The 18,144-nt window shown below is 41.0% G+C and overlaps 3 protein-coding genes across 4 annotated transcripts; 2 read left to right on the top strand and 1 right to left on the bottom strand.

Annotated features, from left to right (window-relative positions):
* Nucleotides 1-234: 234 nt before the first annotated feature.
* Nucleotides 235-7,492, top strand: LOC119729133 (PCNA-interacting partner-like). 2 transcript variants are annotated; one of them, XM_038201658.1, is made up of 11 exons: nucleotides 235-468; nucleotides 886-1,009; nucleotides 1,205-1,395; nucleotides 2,571-2,891; nucleotides 3,516-3,728; nucleotides 4,037-4,201; nucleotides 4,420-4,577; nucleotides 4,949-5,114; nucleotides 5,422-5,594; nucleotides 6,077-6,149; nucleotides 6,334-7,492. In XM_038201658.1, exons 2-11 carry the CDS (start codon nucleotides 886-888, stop codon nucleotides 6,871-6,873), a joined length of 2,124 nt encoding a protein of 707 aa, XP_038057586.1. In that variant the 5' UTR covers nucleotides 235-468; the 3' UTR covers nucleotides 6,874-7,492. The 2 variants fall into 2 exon arrangements, with proteins under 2 accessions (XP_038057586.1, XP_038057585.1); XM_038201657.1 differs by lacking the exon at nucleotides 235-468 and adding an exon at nucleotides 722-760.
* Nucleotides 7,332-12,760, bottom strand: LOC119729136 (tRNA selenocysteine 1-associated protein 1-like). Its single transcript, XM_038201660.1, has 9 exons — nucleotides 12,615-12,760; nucleotides 12,139-12,236; nucleotides 10,830-10,932; nucleotides 10,490-10,548; nucleotides 10,240-10,355; nucleotides 9,654-9,810; nucleotides 9,311-9,482; nucleotides 8,859-8,934; nucleotides 7,332-8,437 (listed from the first exon to the last, which is right to left on the bottom strand). Exons 1-9 carry the CDS (start codon nucleotides 12,660-12,662, stop codon nucleotides 8,295-8,297), a joined length of 972 nt encoding a protein of 323 aa, XP_038057588.1. The 5' UTR covers nucleotides 12,663-12,760; the 3' UTR covers nucleotides 7,332-8,294.
* On the top strand, nucleotides 12,581-17,810 carry LOC119729134 (p21-activated protein kinase-interacting protein 1-like). Its single transcript, XM_038201659.1, has 10 exons — nucleotides 12,581-12,591; nucleotides 12,963-13,059; nucleotides 13,434-13,599; nucleotides 13,839-13,959; nucleotides 14,076-14,203; nucleotides 14,712-14,857; nucleotides 15,164-15,267; nucleotides 15,587-15,704; nucleotides 16,141-16,312; nucleotides 17,029-17,810. The coding sequence occupies exons 2-10, from the start codon at nucleotides 12,976-12,978 to the stop codon at nucleotides 17,070-17,072; spliced, it is 1,083 nt and encodes a 360-aa protein (XP_038057587.1). The 5' UTR covers nucleotides 12,581-12,591; nucleotides 12,963-12,975; the 3' UTR covers nucleotides 17,073-17,810.
* Nucleotides 17,811-18,144: the final 334 nt, after the last annotated feature.

Genomic DNA, 18,144 nt, shown 5'->3' with positions numbered 1-18,144 from the left:
ATTTGTAATTGAAGGAAATAATTAAGTTCGTATATTTTAAGAAACTGTAAATGGAGACCATTCGTAAATTGACTCCACGTGCATCATATGAAACCATGTGTCGGGGAAAGTTGTGTTAATGATCACCCCTATTGCGAATTGCACATGGACTATTCCATGCTAGTTTTGCGCGATTCTATTGGCTGGCTAATTGATTGACCTTTAACCGAGGGGACTTTAAAACATAAACACAAGGCCAGGCCGCGCTGTGTGTGTACGGGATTATTCAACGGCACGGTACGGTGGAAACTGTCCTCAGAATTTTGGCAAATGGCAACCCAGGGAAGCGGCATTCTAGTCTAGTCTGTGATCTGAAACTATACCTCTTTCGTTTCATTGGTTTTTTTTTGGCAGTTGTTTTGCCCTATGAGCAAGCACTGATTGTGAGAAATCGACGGTGACTGTTTGCTGAAATAAAACGAAGCTAAGGTAAGTCACTGAAATTTGAAGTGTCACGATCGCAGTCACGGCAGTGTGTATACGTGTATACTGAGTCACTGTCAGTGTGTATTTGCATGGAATCGCACATCAATCGTCGTGTAGTTAGAAGTCGTACTCGAGCTAAAATTTTGGGTAAACTACACTGTCATGGATGTCCACCCTAATTCCTAGCCGTAACCTGCTACCCCCAGCAGAGCCCCATTGTACTTTTGTAGGGGATTCCACTTCAGCGGTTTTGTACAACTGTACAAAGTCTATGGGGAGAGTCAAGAACAGTCAAGTATTCATGGATTTCCTAACACAATTGGAAATGTTTCTCAGTTCTTCCCAAAATTCTTCCCAAAATGGAAAACATGAAAAAAATCGTTGAAAAAAGAATCTCGTCTTTCCCATTTTCATTTGCAGATGGCCGCGGAGTGTTCAGACGTCCAGGGTTCCATCTACCATCTGACTGGCTACGATAGGATGCAGCTGCCCGCAATCCTTGATGCCGTGAAGAAACTGCCGTGTATGCAAGATCTCCCTTGTGGTATGCAAAAGATTCATTGAAATAATGACATTAAAGAATGACATTACAAGCTCCAGATGGCGCTTGAGGAGAAAGTCCAGATATGAGAAAAATACCAACCATTTTCCACATCTGTCCAAACTCTCTGCTATAAATGACAAACTAAATTGCCGTAAAGTTTCAAAGTTTCTTTGAATATAACTTTTTTTTCATCAGATGGAGATAAAGTATTTGTTTGCGGACGGCCAGGGCAGTGCAATGCTGCTATGACAGTTAAATCCCCAATCCAGGTTCTCGTGGAATTTTATCGTCGCCTGAAGCCGAGCGGCCCAGGCTGCAAGACGATTCTCTCGTCAGAGTCCCAGTTGGTGGTCGTTCAGCTCTGTCTGGCGGAATTCAGCAAACAGGTTTCAAATAAAAATCCATTTACACTTTTATAATATTACATTGTACTATACTGTTTGGTAGCGGAGTGTGGACTCGTGGTTGGATATTATGACTCATGATAAGAGGGTCAGGGGTTCAAATCCAGCTGCTGGCCACATGTTGTGTCCTTGGGCAAGCCACTTCACCCCCACTTGCTTCTCGCCATCTGGGAGTATCTGGTATTAGATGGGGAGTAACCTGTGATGGACAGGCATCCCATCCAGGGGGTAATAGAAATACATGTACTCTCAGTTGTTTTATGCTACTGAAATTGGAGATAAATGCCGATGGGTCACACGTCGTGACAGACTTTACTGCTAGTGCTACAGTGGAACGCCGCTATAACAAACATCGTGGGATCCACAGAAAGTGTTCGTAATAATGATTGTTCGGCATAGCGATTTTGAACAGCCAGTACCCTCTTTTGACCAAGAGTGAACTGGCATTACTCACATTCTGTGGCCGCACGAGGAGTCGTCACGAAACTCAGAAACGGGTGGTTTCCCTTTTATTCCTTGGGGAAATAATAGCCATCTATCGCTCTTCAACATTCAAACACGATGTAACCATGGGTCATTTGATGTTGAGGAATTAAAAGTGGCCCAAAACAGTGTTTAATACATGTACAACCGGTAGATTTTTGGTTAATCTATTGACTTCTTCAACAACGATGTTCAGTACGTTTTGTACATTAAAACCGGGAGCGAAGGATGATGTTCGGTAGGCCTATAGCCGAATGTTCGGTATAGCGGTGTTTGGTGTAGCGGTGTTCCACTGTACTTGTACTCTACTGTATGTACATGTACTCCTTGATGAACCTATCTAATAGCATTAAACAGTATTCAGTAATGCTGGATAGTCACAGTATTTTTCTAATACCGAACAATACTGAGTGACATTGCAGAAATCCTGAAAGACAGACGTACTCTGGCTGGAATTTCAGTACCCCGTTATTCTCCAATATTTGGTTTTGAATTCCACTATAGGCGTAAAACCATAGAGTGCAGGGGGCGATTTGGGACAGTGTATGAAGCAACAGGCAGGGCCAATTTCCAGAAGATTATTTACTTTGACATAAAATAACAGTTTATTTTAAATACATGTATTTTAAAATTCTTACTTTATCTGATTTTATAACATTCTAATTTCTTCTCAGAAATACGACATTTACGACACTGATGCCAGCGAGGTGTTTCGCATGACCAGAGAACTCAACGAACACAAACTCTCCCAACTTGATGCAGACTCCTCAACAGCAGAATGCCAAAACTCGCCGGATGAAATCTCCTTGACTCTGTCCCATTACCAGTCAGTGAGACAACTGTACCAAGCTTTCCTGTCAAGCTGCAATATGCTGGACGTAGCAGATGTCTGTCGGCAAGTCAAGAGTTTGCTGGAGAAGGATGACGATGTTGCCAAGTCGTTTAGGACCAAGACGAAGTTGATAGTTCTGCAATGGCCAACTGAACCTCTGGAGGTAAAGATCCTAAAACTAGTCAGTAGTAGGGGTGGGAGACACATCAAACTCAAACTTAATCTCCATCTCCTCCATCTCCATTGTTTAAGTCAGCAAAATATCCTGCCGGATACATCAACGCTAACTTGCGCACTGCGTGTGGAAATAGACTACTGGTGGATATTACTGATATGTCCCTTGAATTCAGTTCTTAAAGGCATATAGCATTATTTGCATTTACCCCAAAAATAACCTAGCAAATTATTATCAAAAAGCTTGCTTGGATTAAAGATCATATTGTTACTAAACACCCCGGAAATTATTTAGTCTGACTTGCTGTCGTTTAGAAGAAATCAAGAAATGTAGGTTATTTCCCATGACTGATCGTTTATAGAGAAATAATAAAAAAATCCTTTTTCATGATGTTGTGCGTGGGCTTTCCTTGTTTTCTTAAAAAGTGTAATGTCCACCGAGCTGAAACTTCAACCGGTTAGGTTTTGAACAACCTTCTTTGGATATTGAGGTGTGTTAGTATTGGAAACAAACAAAAAGCATGAAATCCTATATGCCTTTAAATACTGAATACTTTCAACTGATCGTTATTTTTTCCCACATTGGAATCATTGTTGATCCTTGATTACGCAGAGGAAAATCTTGGAACTGCTGATTGGCCAAACGTCTGTGACTGAAATCCAAGTGGAAATGCTGGAGTCTGCGTCGACAGAGGACAGCAGCAATGGCGAATTCAGACTTCATGTTAGCAAGAGAAATTGGGAGACCGTGCAAGACTTCAGCAGAGACCAGTCGTTTCCCGTGTCAACACCAAAAACTCCACGATCCCCTGTTTCATCCACCGAAGTAAGTCGGGTTGTTTTTAGGCTCACACCTCGGTCCAGCTTCCCTGTCTTTCTCATTTGTAACTTCTTTTGAACGCCTTTTTTAGAAAATTAAAACTTGCTTCGCAGCGATCACTACCTTTAAGGTGTGGGAAATATTTTGAGTCAACCTCAAAAATGCCCGAAAATGCAGTGGAAAGATCCAGGAATCATAAATTATTAGTAAAAACTATGACACTCACATATTGGTTCAAAAACTGCTGTATATCCAAATGGGGTTTTGCAACTTATTGGTGATTTATTCGTATTGGGTCACATGTTTCCTCGTAGATTCTGGTGCATCATGTCTTCCTTTCGTTCCTGGGTCTTCTGGTCAACTCTCGAGATGAGATCAGCTTAGCTAGATGCCTCAGCTACTCACCCTCAGGCCTCGACCATAAAGGGTTCACTGCCTTGAAGAATGCTGCCAAGTCGAAAAATATGTCCATGTATCAAGTAAGTGAAAAAAAACCTGCCCTCTTACCCTTTTCCCCACCCCTACAAACCCCCATGCCCCACCATCCCCTACCCCATCATGCTAACCCCCCATCCCAACCCCCACCCTTCCCGCACCTCAGCACCAAATAAAATGTCTAACGGCAGTTTCAACAAAATCGAAAGTTACTTTATTGCCTAAAAATATCACTCGAATAATATTACATTTGAATTTTCAGACGGCCGTGTCCTACATCACCCGGTTGAGGCTCGGTGGGAGAAGCTACGCCCCAAATTCTGAGATGTCGGCCCTGGCGGATCACGTCAAGAGCCTTGGTGAATTTGTGACAAATGTCCAGAAACTGCAGGTGCTGGTCGAGGAGGTTCCGGACACGAGGTTTGTCATTTTTCTTGAATATCCTTGAATGGAAACAGTTTCTCACCGGCAGACTCATACGACCCATGTATGACCACGGAGCACAGCCAGAGATCAAAAGTGTTTGATTTTTTGCGGAGGGAGGAAAACCCTTGTGGCTCAGGAGAAAACCAATGCACAACTCTACTCACATATGGTCCAAGCAGGGATTCGAACCCGGACCAAAGTGGTCAGAGGCAAGCACTTTACGCACTAGCCACTCATGCCATCAGCAAAGTCCTCCAAAGCACAGGGCCAAAATCTCCTGAAACCAGAAAACTCCCTTAAAATTCTTTCATTATCAGCAGTTGCCTCAACAGTGGCATACATATGTTTCTTCCTTCTGGATACAGAGAATCGATTGCAAAGGTGCTGCTTTCCATCAAGAACACCCTGTGCAAGTGTCGGGGTGCTGTCTTCAAGCAGGAAGCTGTGGACAAAGTCTGCCAGAAGCTGAGAGGTAAATGTGACGTCCTGCTGACGGCTTTCGACGGAAAGAACGGAGCGAGCCCTCCCAAGGTAAAAAGTGTATACAGCAGGTTTTGGAATAAAAAATTGTCTCTCTTTTATTTGTTTGTTTGTTTGGTTGTGTTAAATTTTTGGAAACAAACTATATAACTGACAACAAAGGTGAAACAGACATTTTATCATGTTATTCTAATTTTTGAAACAGAATTTCGAACGTCGCAAACAGAAAATTGACAATCTTGAAAACTGATAAACATTGGTTCTGTGCCAGGGACCATATAATTATGAAAACTTGTCCCACATAAACAAAATGCAGAAAGTTGAAGTTAAGAGTCTGTCTAATTGTTCTTTCCCATAGGCCGTTAACCAAGGAGGGAGTGTCTTAGGCCGACGGACCCTCAAAGTGATCCTCGCATTTCTTGATCGGGAAGCAACAATCCCCGCTCACCATCATGCTGTCAACCTGCTCAGTGATTGCACCCTGACGCAGACTACACCAGTCCGAATGCCGTCATTACTGGCTCAATTCAGGTATGGCGACATTTTGCTGTCAGTATAAGCTATATATTTCGTTTTAGTAAATGGGGTGGGGAGGGGGGCTTTAAAAACACCATTTGGGGAGGGATTCAAACGGACGGGGTTCCCATATAGCTTCACATGATGCTATAGACCAATCTGGGCAAATTCTATCACGTAGCCCCCTTCAATGGTAAATGCATCGTGCTGGCTATTCTTCAGAAAATCCGACACAGGGCAGTTGCTTTGTTCAATAATAGTGAATGTTTTCTCCATTGAGGGGGGCCTCATGTTTGTACATGTACAGTGATGACATGCCTGGATTCATCTTAAGTTCAGAAATAACATTTTAAAAAAAATTCTTTTTCGATTTACGTTAATTTCTTGCTAAATTCCTCAGTAAACATACTAAATGTTTATCTGTGACGCAGTTTACGTGTAAATTGCTGCAATTTATGACAACTCTCAGATCCAGTTTTATTTTGTTTTGTCTACAGATCCCCTGAAGTAGACAACCCCAAATCGCCTGAAAACCAGGCGCTAAGAGACAGACTTATTGAACCAAAGGAGGTAAGACAAAAATGAAGTATCTACTGGCTTTCAACTTTCCAAACGAATTAACGAATTGCTATAATTTCCCAAATGAAAAGAATTGCTACAACTTTACAAATGAAAGAATTGCTACGATAGTAAAATAATTTTGAGGTTAGCAAGTATGATGGCTAACAAAGTAAGATTTGTTTGTATCGCACAGGAGGTGAAAGGACCCAAGATGTTTGGTTACAAGTCAGATATGGCGTGGGCGGAGCCAGAGCACAGGAACCCCCTCCAGGAACGAAATCAGAACATTGAACAAAACGTTCCGAGCAAGACTACCAGCCAGCGGATCAAACTGTGGGCCGAGACGCCGCCGGAGAAACACCACCAGGCGAGAGTCTTCACTCACGAGTTTGAGTCTCCACTAGCGAGCCCGCCCAGTCGACCAACAACCGGGCGGGGCACTGTTGACCACACCCCCAAGCGACCCAAAGGGCGTGTCGCCAACAGGACAGAAGCTGCATTGGACAAGGAAAATCTACCAGTCACGCACGGGCAAGGGGGTAAGGCAAAAGGGGCGGGGATTTCAAAAAAAGGGGCAGAGGTCAAGAGACGGGTCAAGCGAGTTCTGATGGAGGACTCGGGGAGCGGTCAGCCGAGTAAAAAAGCCAAGAAGGGCGTGGCTGGGGCTCAAAAGAAAAAACAGATGACGCTTGTTAAAGGGCAAAAGACACTTAATCAATTCTTCAGATTGTGATCAAACCATCCTTAACTAAAAATAAAATTGATGTTAACAATGGTTGGGGGCCTTATATAACTCTGCATATTCAAAACTAAATCTGTGACTGTCGCCAAGAAGATTTCAATTCAAAAATGTTGGTTTTCACAATTTTTGCACATTTGGCAGAGCTATTGAGCGACAGCTTCACAACTGTAAAACAGAATTCATCTTGCTTGCAAAAATTCTACGGCTCCTCACAAAAACAGTTTACCTGAAAACTATAGTGTCACATTATATATTGTTTCTATATGAATGTCGAAGTTCTGACTGAAAGTCTCGACACTAGCTGATTTTTAACAATTTTAAGGATATGGATTTAATTTATTTTCATCAAAAGATGAAATAGGGTAATCAGTACTTTTTAAGTAATTTTACTACCTCAATTTTCATGTCATAAAATGTCCAGTGTTTTTTTTTTAACCTAAAATTTGTAAATTTTTCTTTGTTTGTATGCGTATTTGTAAAATTGTGACATTTGTCCATTTTGTAAGTTGTAACTTATTAAATAATCTGCTTACAGCATTTTTGTAATTTTTCACATTTTATTGTACAAAAACATGGTCAACTATTAAAACCAGTAAATTGTTCAGAGAAAACATTTCCACTTGTACTTGGCAATTGTAACGGCTAGCGTGTCCAAAAAATCGAGTGAGAAAGTGTATATGATTTCGAGCAATTTCATTTTACTGTGAAATACCTTACTGGACTGTGTTAGTGAATGACAGTCTAAAGCATCTGCAAAATCATGGCACCTGGTGTGCTGTCATTTTCAAGAAAAGTGGTATTGTTGTATCAATTTCCAACGCTGGTCGGCCGGCCAGGATTGGAAAAAAAATGGATGTTTTCAATTATTGCCCCCAGTTTACCATATCTAGTTAGTCCACATAATTATTGTTTGCAATCGATTACACACTCATGAACAGGTTCAAGCCAGCTAGACTGGTTCCCTGACCTTTAAATGTCTATAAACTGCCGTTTCAAATTAATTGGGGCCAGGAACCAGACTACCGGAACATGATCATTTTTTTCTTGGATTTTCCAGTATCTACGAACTCAAAACTTCAACCAAGTCCGTGTTACAATATTTGCTATAAAATACTAACCCCCCATGTCCATCCATTTCTGAAAATTACAGCAAAAGCAAATGTTGTATATTCCCTTTCATAGAAGGTGTCTTTTTGGGGGGGGGGGGCAACAAAGATTTGGTTCCCGGTTCCCGCTAATTCAGAAAGGTACATTTAATGAAATGCACTTTTTGAACATCAATGTTGAACCGCCTTTGCTCGCCAGCATTGCTAAGGTAAATAACGCCCTCTTCAGTTCAGGTGAAGACCGTATAAGAGCAGCAGGCTCAGTGCAGTCCGATAAGAGTTCTGTATGGGCAGATGGTTCAGTGTTCATGCTTTGCAAAGATCGTCATACGTCATGGTGACGCTGTCCACAAACTGCCATCTAGACTCCTCAAGGGCCTTGTAGAATTCCTCGCTTCTCTCCAGGATCATTCGGTTGGACTTCTCCACGTCCACGGTGACCTCCGGATCTGTCAAAGAGGAGAGAAAAAGAATTACACAATATAAGGGATGGAGATTTGGTTCCAAAACGGTTAATTCGTCATTTGTTACCAGAGCTACAAGTTTGATATTTTTGAGGACTGTTTATATTGAAAAGATTACACCAAGATTGAAATTTTATTTTACAACATTTTCATTTAGCAGTTTGTTGGTGGGAGGGGCTAGACAAAACTGAGGGAGGATCTCGCAAAATAGCGCATGATTATGGGGCATACACTAACCGCATACATTAAATCTTTCATGATTTATGTCTTTCTGTACATCTCTACATATTTCTGTGAAACGACAATCCCACCAAAATTACTAGTACATTGAAGCTGAAGTTGTCGTCATATATCACCAAAAATTTCAAGAATTAAGAAAAGCCTTTATCCTGAAAAGATTTTATACCTTCCAGAGGATCATCATCTTCTTCCTCAGTGACTGCAGTAGTAACAGCTGTCGCATCGCCGGCTTCATTCACATCCTGACAACGAAACAAAAACAGAAGTAACAAACTTAAAGCTAGTCCTCCAAAATCCTCCAGGCGATTTTTTTGAGGATTGAGGCTAAATGGTAAAAAGTGTCGGTTGACTTTGGCGGATTCACTGTGTCGAGTTTGCAGACTGTAGCCTGCATTGTTTATGTCTTGTGACTTGTTTCCAGAGGTGTCCCTATTAACAGAAGATGTGGAAGGAAATTACAGTTTAAGTGGTGGGAGGAAAACCCGAGAATGCCATTCTAGGGGAAACCCACGGAATCAGGCAGGGACTGAAAACCCAATCCCCATGTTGGCCCAGGTAGGATTCGAACCCGGGTCACAGTGGGGGAAGTGAGGAAACAAACTCATCCCGAGTTCTTACCTTAGCTTTTGTTTCCGTGTTTGTGGTCTTGTAGTGATCGTAGTAGCCTCCATACCCAGAGCCATACTGGGCGGCCATTTGCGCATACTGCTGGGAATACTGTTGCTGCTGACTGCTATAGTACTGGGGGTACGTAACGGATGCATTGGCTGCGTTGGCAGATGCAATATAACTGCAAAAGCAAAATGGAAACAAACTCTTGTGGGTGATAACTCTAGGGGCCTATTTTCTAAACACTCAAAAAGTTGACGAGCACAAGTTAGATTTTATTGGACACGATAGACTTCACACTTCAAAAAACTCTGTCCAGCAGATGTCTGTGGACCATTCGAGGGCGGTATACCTCTTTGACGCGTCCTTGGGCAACGCCCTGCCCACGCGGAGCGGCTTCAGCCCCAGCCCGACGGCTCCGTTGAACAGTCTAATAGCTTCCAGCATATCTGCCTCGACGTGGAATCTGACAAAGCCGTAGCCTCTGGACGAGCTGCCGTCCTTGACAACTGTTGGGAAAACAAGCCAAGAATGTTGACTGTTGGCACTAAATAAGGTGTTACTAGAATTTACTAGAATTCCCTATGCAGGGGGAATTGGTGCAGGGGTTTGGTCATAGTTTAGGAAAGAATGTTCTAACCTGACACCACTTTTTACTTCATATATCATCTCATTGAAGGTTAGTCATTGCAAAAATGATGATAGGACATGAATCTGGGACTGGGAAATATTTCCAATTTTGTTAGGAAATATTTAGAATTTGTTTTTGACTCTCCATAAACTTTGTACACAACTGCTGAATTGGTGTCACGTTGCAGCATTATTTCCAAATTCGGTGAAAATATTTTCTTAGGAAGGAACCCCTGCCTTTTGGCTTTGATGACAAGCAGATGAAGTTTGGTAAAAACAAAAGAAAGAAGCTCAACTCCTGACAATACCTGTTGCATGTTTGGCACTTTTGAAGCGCCCGGCAAAATAATCAAACAGCTGGATGTCGGTGACGTCGGGGGAAAGATTGGACACGTGCAAGGAGAACTCATAGTGATCTACCGTTCTGTTGGATATGAAAATAAGTCGGACCGTTCTAAACGTCAGTAATTTGCTTCACTTCCAATTTCACAAACTGGAACAATCATTCATTTGTTCTGCTTGTTTATGGTTTTAAATGATATGAAGACTTCCACTTACGGAGTTTGTCCATCAGGTTTGTAGCCGCCGGCAAATGCAAAGTTGAGTTTGAATTTTTTCTACAAAAAAATTGAGAAATCATTTTAATAAGAATGTCTTTATAATTTACCCCAATAGAGGCTTCACACAATATGATAAAGAAATAGCCTGCTATAACTGTCAAATAAAATGTCATTTCTTAAAATAAATCAGAAATGGAAAAATAGGCTTTCTAATATAAAACATTATAACTTGATGTAATAAAATTTGGGACTTTTATAAGATGGAATTTGCATCGGGGGAAAATTTGGGATGTTGCAAAATGATATTCACATCAGGATGGACTAAAGACACGACTTACGTAATTCGCATCGTTGGGGATTCTGCGTCCATTACACATTGCATGAGCTTGCTTAGCCAGATTTGTCTCACCAAAATCCACGAAGCAGTAGGCGGCAGGTAACCTGTCCATGAGTGAACAATAGAGGGCGGCAATAGTTAATCATGCGCCAGAGAGTGAAACGCAGCGAGGTTGAATTTGTGACATGGGCATACATTAACTAGTTCGCGTCGAATGACGTGTTGACACAATCTGGATGTTTCTATACACAGGCAGGGCTGATGGGTTAAAACGTAAAGCGTGCCTCGACTCGCCTCGCCGATGTCTAAACACGCTAATCCCCCATTTGTTTTGTACACACACACAAAGTCCGAGATGTCTGTGGAGGCGGACCGTGTGTTGACCTTGAACTGGGCCTCTGTGCACGGCCTATTTTTCTATAATTTACGCTCCAGTGCTCACCCCAGAGTGCTGCAAAAATATGAGGTTTCAGCAAGAAATATCGTACAAATACTGTTGAAATGACTCTTGCGAATCAGTGTTAGTAGTGGCAATTAAAGTTGGGCTGCTATAATTTGCCTTTTTCGAAAATCACAATTTTAGGCAAAAATAATCCCATCCCGAAGTGGTCATATTTTACTTGCTGACAAAAAATGGAACAAGAGCTAGTCAACTGTAAAGTAAACAGGCCAGTCCAAACAAGGGAGGGGGGTGTTGAGACCCTTCAAAACTGTGTGAAGAAATATCAAATTACTTTTTGGTTTAAAGGGAAGATACATCTGCAAACATCAAAAAACGAAATGATCAAATTATCACGAAATACCTTACTGAATTGTTAGGGACTCACAGTCCAAATCATCCTTTAAAATCGTGGCTCCTGGTATGCTGACATTTTCAAGAAAAACTGTATTTTTCCAACGCTGGTCGGCCGACCAGCGTTGGAGAAAACTGGCTTTTTTTTCAAAAACTGTCCCTAAGTTTTCATATTTAGTTATTCTGACTTTTCTTTGCAATTGATTACACACCTGTGAAGGGGTACAAGCCTGCTAGACTGATTCTCTGAGCCTACAATTCCTTAAGTGTATTAATTGCTCTGTTTCATTTTAAGTGGGGTCAGGGAACCAGACTTCAAGAACATGATAGGTTTTCTTGGTTTTTCCAGCGTCTACAAGCCCAAAACGTGAAACAAGTCAGTTTAACAATATTTTCTATAACATACTAATCCTCCAAATCCATTATTTCTGAAACTTACAGCAAAAGCAAATGTTGAACATTCCCTTTAAACTTAAGTTTTTTTAAAACTTATTATAGTCAGCTGATAGTTACTTACGAAGTTTTCTTGTCAATGAGAAATTTGACGGAGCGGACAGTGTGGCCCATCATCTGGAATGCATTTCGAATATAGTTCTCATCCATGTGTCCCTCCAGCTACGTAAGAAAAGAATTTAAAGTAAGATTACTGATTAGGCTAGGCCTAAACAAATTAGGGTATAAATTGCACAATAGCCTGCCAATAGAAAATAGCCCCAATGGCTATGCAGTCGAAGGGGCTACCCATATGCGCACGTGAATTCTGACTTTCATAATTTTTGTCATGTTTGTGTCATTATGTTTCAGTTTGTAAGGAAAATCTGATTTAACACACTCGAGACATGCAAGAAAAGAAAACCAAAGTTAAAAAAATTACATTGATGATTGACATCCACTGATCCACTTCCAAATTTTGTTGGCAAAAAGTAAAGCTGTAAAGGTTAGAACTTAGATAGTACTTCCACTGCACAAGGTTTATCAAGTTAAACTACTTACATCACCCATCCAGAGACTTGGATTTGTACACTGCCCATAGCCAGACATCTCTACTTTCAATTTTGGCCGATGAAAATGAGAAATTAGTTGCAAAACACCACCTGAAATGTTCAAAGACTGCAATTCAATTAGGACGCCCTCAACGGTTATTTGTGAAATTTTAGACTCAATCAATATATGTTTAAAGACAATGTCATAAAATAAATTTTACACAAACAAATTACATATTTTTGTGTCTAAATTATATTCGTACTTTTTAATAAAATATATATTTGTGATTTTATAAACTTTCTAAACACATTTTGAAGTTTTTAAGTTGCCTAAAATATAACATGTTTGATTTTCCAGATGTAACTTCAAGATGGCTGCGCCCACGTGTTTGGAAGTTTTTGTCGGCTGCTACGAAAGAACAACCCTCGGATATGAGGTTTATGAAAATGAGGAGGTACATTTTATTACTCATGAACTTCCGCTAAATATGAGTCTATGACTACGAGAAGTTTGATCTGAATGGAATTGACTTAACAATGATTTTCCGCTTTGTAGTTGTAGCCTAGTTTTTGCGCATGGGGGGGGGTGACTGATTGGGGGCGGGGACAACACGGGCATTACGGGGGGGGGATGGGAAGGATTCAGGAAAACTTAGTTCATTTATTACTCTTAGTCTTATTGTGTTATCATTATTACTTTTTTATTAGGAATATCGTGTTTTTAAAGTTGGAACAAGGTCAAGGATTGTTTAACAACTTTCTATTTTATAAGTATTTTGATCAGACATATTGTTTGCCAAAGAAATACATTTTTATTGTGTTAATTCAGGCCAAGTTTGCAATAAGAGCCAAGTTTACTGACAACTCCCACATCGGTTACGTCAAGACGTTAGCAGCCAGTGACTCCTTCCTAGCGACAGGGAGCACAGACGAGACCATCCATCTCTACAATCTGAAGACAAACAGAGAACTCGGGGCATTACTGCAGCACGATGGTAAAGAAGAGATAAAATTTGCCACCCAGTCCGCCTGTTGTGGGAGGGGATTTCCTTGAGAGCTCATTGAAGCATTCATGCCCTGTTATAGTGTTAGACATTAGAAAACAAATCGTAATGAAAAAGTTTTGAAATCCGAGGAAACAAAATTTGGGGAAAAACAAGAGAGATCAACAAGTTATCCAAAAATGATTTGAACATTTGTACAATTGTAAGTGGCATTTTTAATTTATTTTCAGGTTCAATTACAAGTATAGGTTTCCATGGCGACGGTCACATGATCAGTGGTAGTACCGATGGCACCATTGGAATATGGAACACTGCATCATGGGAACTGATGAAAAGCTTACGAGCCCACAAGTGAGTATGACGCACATCAAACGATTCCTGGTTGAAATTGCAGAATACTATTTAAAGTGGAAAAATAGTAAACAATTTGCTACTTTTCGAAATTTCTACCACTCTTTTTTTTTCAGGGGTGGAGTGAACTCGGTAGCCATTCATCCATCCGGGAAGCTGGCTCTGACGGCCGGGCAGGACAAGTTACTCCGCACATGGAACCTGATCAAGGGAAGGGTGGCGTACACAACCAACATCAAACAGGGTGAGACAGACAAGACAGACAGATAGACAGACAGCCCGACTGACCAAAGCCGAAGACAGGCAGACGGACGTGGAGAAAAACAGTACAAATTTAGATTGTAGATCAATTGGCCAGAGAGTCTAGTTTTTTGATATCCTCTTTCAACCCCTTGGGGGAGTGTGGCCTAGTGGTTAGGGATCGTGATGGGTACCGGCATTAGCTGGGGAGTAACATGCGATGGACTAGCATCCCGTCCAGGGGGAATAGAAATATTCTCAGTCGTTTCATGCTTCTGAAACCGGAACTAAATGCTGGCCTGATTGGTCACATTGGCTCGTGACAGACTTTCCTTTTTTTCTTTTTTTTTACTATCTACTCCTTTCATGAATGTTAGTGTAAGTAATAACTCAGCTACTGACAATCTGACCAACAGACAGCCATACCAACAGACAGCCCAACAAACAAACAAACAGGAAACCTGCGCATTCTTGCTTGTTGAACCGAGTGTTTTTCATTATATCCCCATCAGTGGCGGACTTTGTGTTATGGTCACCTGACGGGGAACTCTACATAATCGTCTGCGACAGAGTCATCAATGTGTACAGAATCACCACGGCAACCATTACGAGCTCAATAGACTGTGGGAGGAAAATCCTGGCCGTTTCCTTCCTCACAGTAGGTATCATTCGGGAGAATCCCCAATCCCGTTGTATAACATGACAGACCCAATGAGAATCCTGCCCAATTTGGAATCGTCGCGCTGCAATTAACTCATGGAAGCTGCAGATTTGCGTATATTCTGGAGCTGTAGTTTCAATTCTAATCTGGCCATTTTTCAGTTTATACCTGAAAAAAACTGTATTCATTTGGTAGAAAGTACTTAATCTGACTCCTTTTTTGGAAAGTTTAGCCAGTCTGTTGCTTCTGTAAAACGATATGCTATTGTACGAATTGTTGATTCTGTGGGTTTTTTTCTTCTAGAATCGAGTCTTGGCAGTCGGTGGAGAAGGTGAGAACATCCAGCTGTTTGAGTTATCTGAGGGGAAATCAACGTGCAAGTGCGACTTCAAGGCCCATGAAAACAGGTCAAACAAAAATTACTAAAATATAAATATTTTTTAAAAATGTAATAAACGTTATTAGCAGAGCTAAAAAGCCATGGAAATAACACTCAACCTTGTGAATGTTTAGCCTGCAAGCTTTCTGAAACTTTAAGTAAAAGGTCTTAAAAAATAATACAAATGAATTATGAATGGCTTAGCCAATAATAAAGCTATGGAAATAGTGTTCTTGAGCAAGGTATTTTACCGTAATTTATTCTTGTCTACTCTTCCATTCCTATCCCTACAATCACATCTAATGTGCTACATCAGTGATTGCTTGGTTTTATTTTTTTGTTCACAGAGTTAAAGGTATTCAGTCCACGTCGGACCGCAGCAGTCAACCGAAGGATAGCTGTCGGTGGTTGTTAACAGTCTCCAGTGACAGCTATCTCAAGCTTTGGTCCGTCGACACTGAAACGGTAAAGACCCTTCAGTCTCACTTAAAAATTATTCCACAAAACTGCACCCGGTAGACCACAGACTGGTAGTAGACTGGTGGATTAATATTTTTGGAAGACCTAATTATTGTTATTATTTATTTCTGGTAATGAAACCACGGACTCCTCAAAAGCGCACTAAGCACGGTAGCTTGAAAGCCTGAAGAAAACTGAAGAGAGAAGACAATGAGAAGAAATCACAGTTTTAGAGATGGGAGGAAAACCCCAGAAGAATATTCTGGGGAAAACCCATGGAATCAGGTAGGGACTGAAAACCCAATCCACATGTTGGCCCAGGCGGGATTCGAACCCGGGTCACAGCGGTGGAAGGCGAGGAAAGTACCGCTACGCCAACCTGACTCCCTGTATAAAAGGATACTGTTTTGTGATGGTATCATTTAATCTTGCCTCCTAATAGCTCGACGAGCCGGTTCTGCTTGCCTCAGTCAACACCACAGCCAGGTTAACCTGTGTCTGCGTCAGACCGGTGCTCAGTCAGACCTCAGAAGTACCAGCCTTGAAGCTGAAGGTGGAGAAAGCCAAGGATAAAAACGCCCCTGCAAAACGTAGAAGTACTGGTACAGAGCAAGGTGTGTGAACAGAACGCGACGAATGCTTCATTAGAATTACTGCCTGTTCTATAGTGGGCACGTGTGGTCCAGCGGTAGGGCACAGGATTCATGATAGCGAGATTGTGGGTTCGAGCCCAGCCGTGGCCATGCCTGTTGTGCCCTTGAGTAAGGCGCTTTACCTCAATTACTCCTCTCAACCCAGGTGTTAAATGGGTACCGGTATTATTCAATGCTGGGAAGGTAACAGACTCGCTGTGGAGGAGGTGTGGCAATCCCCCCACAGCAGCAGAGTCTGGCCCAATCGCTTTGAAAGAGAGATGGGCACTCTGTTCCTGTGAATACAGGTTCGTCCCCCCCCCCCCCCTTTTAAGTGAGCAATTTTTTTTCGAAACTAATATTCATAGCAAACTTCTCTTTTTATTTGCATTTTTATTTTGTGAAATCTGTGAAATTTTGTACAGCAAAAACTTAAAATTGCCTTAAGAGTTGGTAATCCGAATCAAGGGAAACCACTCACTGCCTTGCATTCTCATACAAAAGCACAAATAATGCTCCTCGTATTCCCAACCAATCCTAAAAATGACATTCGTAAAAAGTCGATTTCGAAATCAATAGATTTCAAATCAAATCAATGTACCTCTTTACCATTTTGTGAAGTATTTAGATATGCTGGGTGAGTCTTATGATATATTTTTATTTTTTCTTCCTTTTTTTTCCCTTTTTTTTTTTTACAGATGCAAAGAAGAAGAAACCCAAGACCAGAAAACAAAAACCTTAAAAGTGGACACCAAAGGAGGTTTTATTAAATTGGTTGTCCCACTGTTATCCGGAAGGCATTGTTTTCTATGGACCTGTCTACGGTCGAGTTCCGATTGGCACAATTCTTAAAACATTAAACCAAGTTTGGAAACACCAGCAAACCAAATGAATAAACTAATCAACAAAATAGTGATGCCGTAAGTCCCATGTAATATACATGTAAGGTAACTGGGCTGTACAGTACTGAAATCTGTCCAGAACATGCCAACTCCTAGTCAAAATTAGCAATGACAGTGAGTGATGAAAGATATCTAACTAGTTGTCACCCTAGTTTTGGGTGAAGATTTTTTTGTCTTGTTACATACAGTTCTTAACCAGAAAAGCCAGATCAGTAGTTACATTCAAATCTGTGATTACTTAGAACATTCAAAGTCAAGAATGATTAAACAAATGGAAAGATTCCCACATCTGGCCATCACTCATGTTTCCCTTCAGTGACCTATCAGCCATCTGAAAGTGATAATATATGTCCTAAAAAGTCAAATTTAGCAGGGAAAATATTGAAGTACTTACCGAGAAAACACTTAGAAATGTTCAGACCAATCTGATAGGGTTTGTGCACAGGGTGACAAGTGATGGCCAGATATGGGAATCTTTCCAAACAAATTCCTTATTTATCTAAATATTTTATGAGTTTCTTTACCTCTATCATATTTTAATTTCTGTCATCTTCAGTCATAATCATTTTTAAAACAAATTTTCCTTGGGACTTTTTGGACAAAACCTATAGGAGTCTTCCTAAAAGAGTACAAACAAAAGAGGGACAATAGGACGTCCACGATTTCGGAACAAGTTAGACACCGCAAACAATCAAGCTGCAATACTACCATGTTGTTATTTTTGCTTTTATTTTTGAGTGCGAAATAAATCATCGTGAATTGATTGGTGTTTTTTGTTCCTTTGTATTTAGCTTGTACATTTGAATAATTAACGGAGGTACTTAAAGTTGGCTTGTGACGATTTATTTTTGGATTTTTTTGCCGGGGGGGGGGGTGTCTTTGTGGAATGTTTTCACCTCGACTGTTTTTGTG

The sequence above is a fragment of the Patiria miniata genome, unplaced genomic scaffold, assembly GCF_015706575.1.
Source record: "Patiria miniata isolate m_02_andy unplaced genomic scaffold, ASM1570657v1 HiC_scaffold_20, whole genome shotgun sequence".
Classification (NCBI taxonomy): Eukaryota; Metazoa; Echinodermata; class Asteroidea; order Valvatida; family Asterinidae; genus Patiria; species Patiria miniata.
Note: the sequence above shows the minus strand (reverse complement) of the source record. Positions and strands in the feature narration are given on the sequence as shown.

Excerpts from the sequence above, each read along its gene's own strand:
- LOC119729133 (XM_038201657.1), top strand. The coding sequence starts at position 737 with ATGGGGAGAGTCAAGAACAGTCAA. Across the intron at positions 761-885 it reads GGAGAGTCAAGAACAGTCAA|ATGGCCGCGGAGTGTTCAGA; the intron begins GTATTCATGGAT and ends TTTCATTTGCAG. Across the intron at positions 1,396-2,570 it reads TGGCGGAATTCAGCAAACAG|AAATACGACATTTACGACAC; the intron begins GTTTCAAATAAA and ends ATTTCTTCTCAG.
- LOC119729136 (XM_038201660.1), bottom strand. The coding sequence starts at position 12,662 with ATGTCTGGCTATGGGCAGTGTACAAATCCAAGTCTCTGGATGGGTGAT. Across the intron at positions 9,483-9,653 it reads CCCAAGGACGCGTCAAAGAG|TTATATTGCATCTGCCAACG; the intron begins GTATACCGCCCT and ends TTGCTTTTGCAG. Across the intron at positions 8,438-8,858 it reads AGATGATGATCCTCTGGAAG|ATCCGGAGGTCACCGTGGAC; the intron begins GTATAAAATCTT and ends CCTCTTTGACAG.
- LOC119729134 (XM_038201659.1), top strand. The coding sequence starts at position 12,976 with ATGGCTGCGCCCACGTGTTTGGAAGTTTTTGTCGGCTGCTACGAAAGA. Across the intron at positions 13,060-13,433 it reads AGGTTTATGAAAATGAGGAG|GCCAAGTTTGCAATAAGAGC; the intron begins GTACATTTTATT and ends GTGTTAATTCAG. Across the intron at positions 14,858-15,163 it reads TGGCCGTTTCCTTCCTCACA|AATCGAGTCTTGGCAGTCGG; the intron begins GTAGGTATCATT and ends TTTTTCTTCTAG.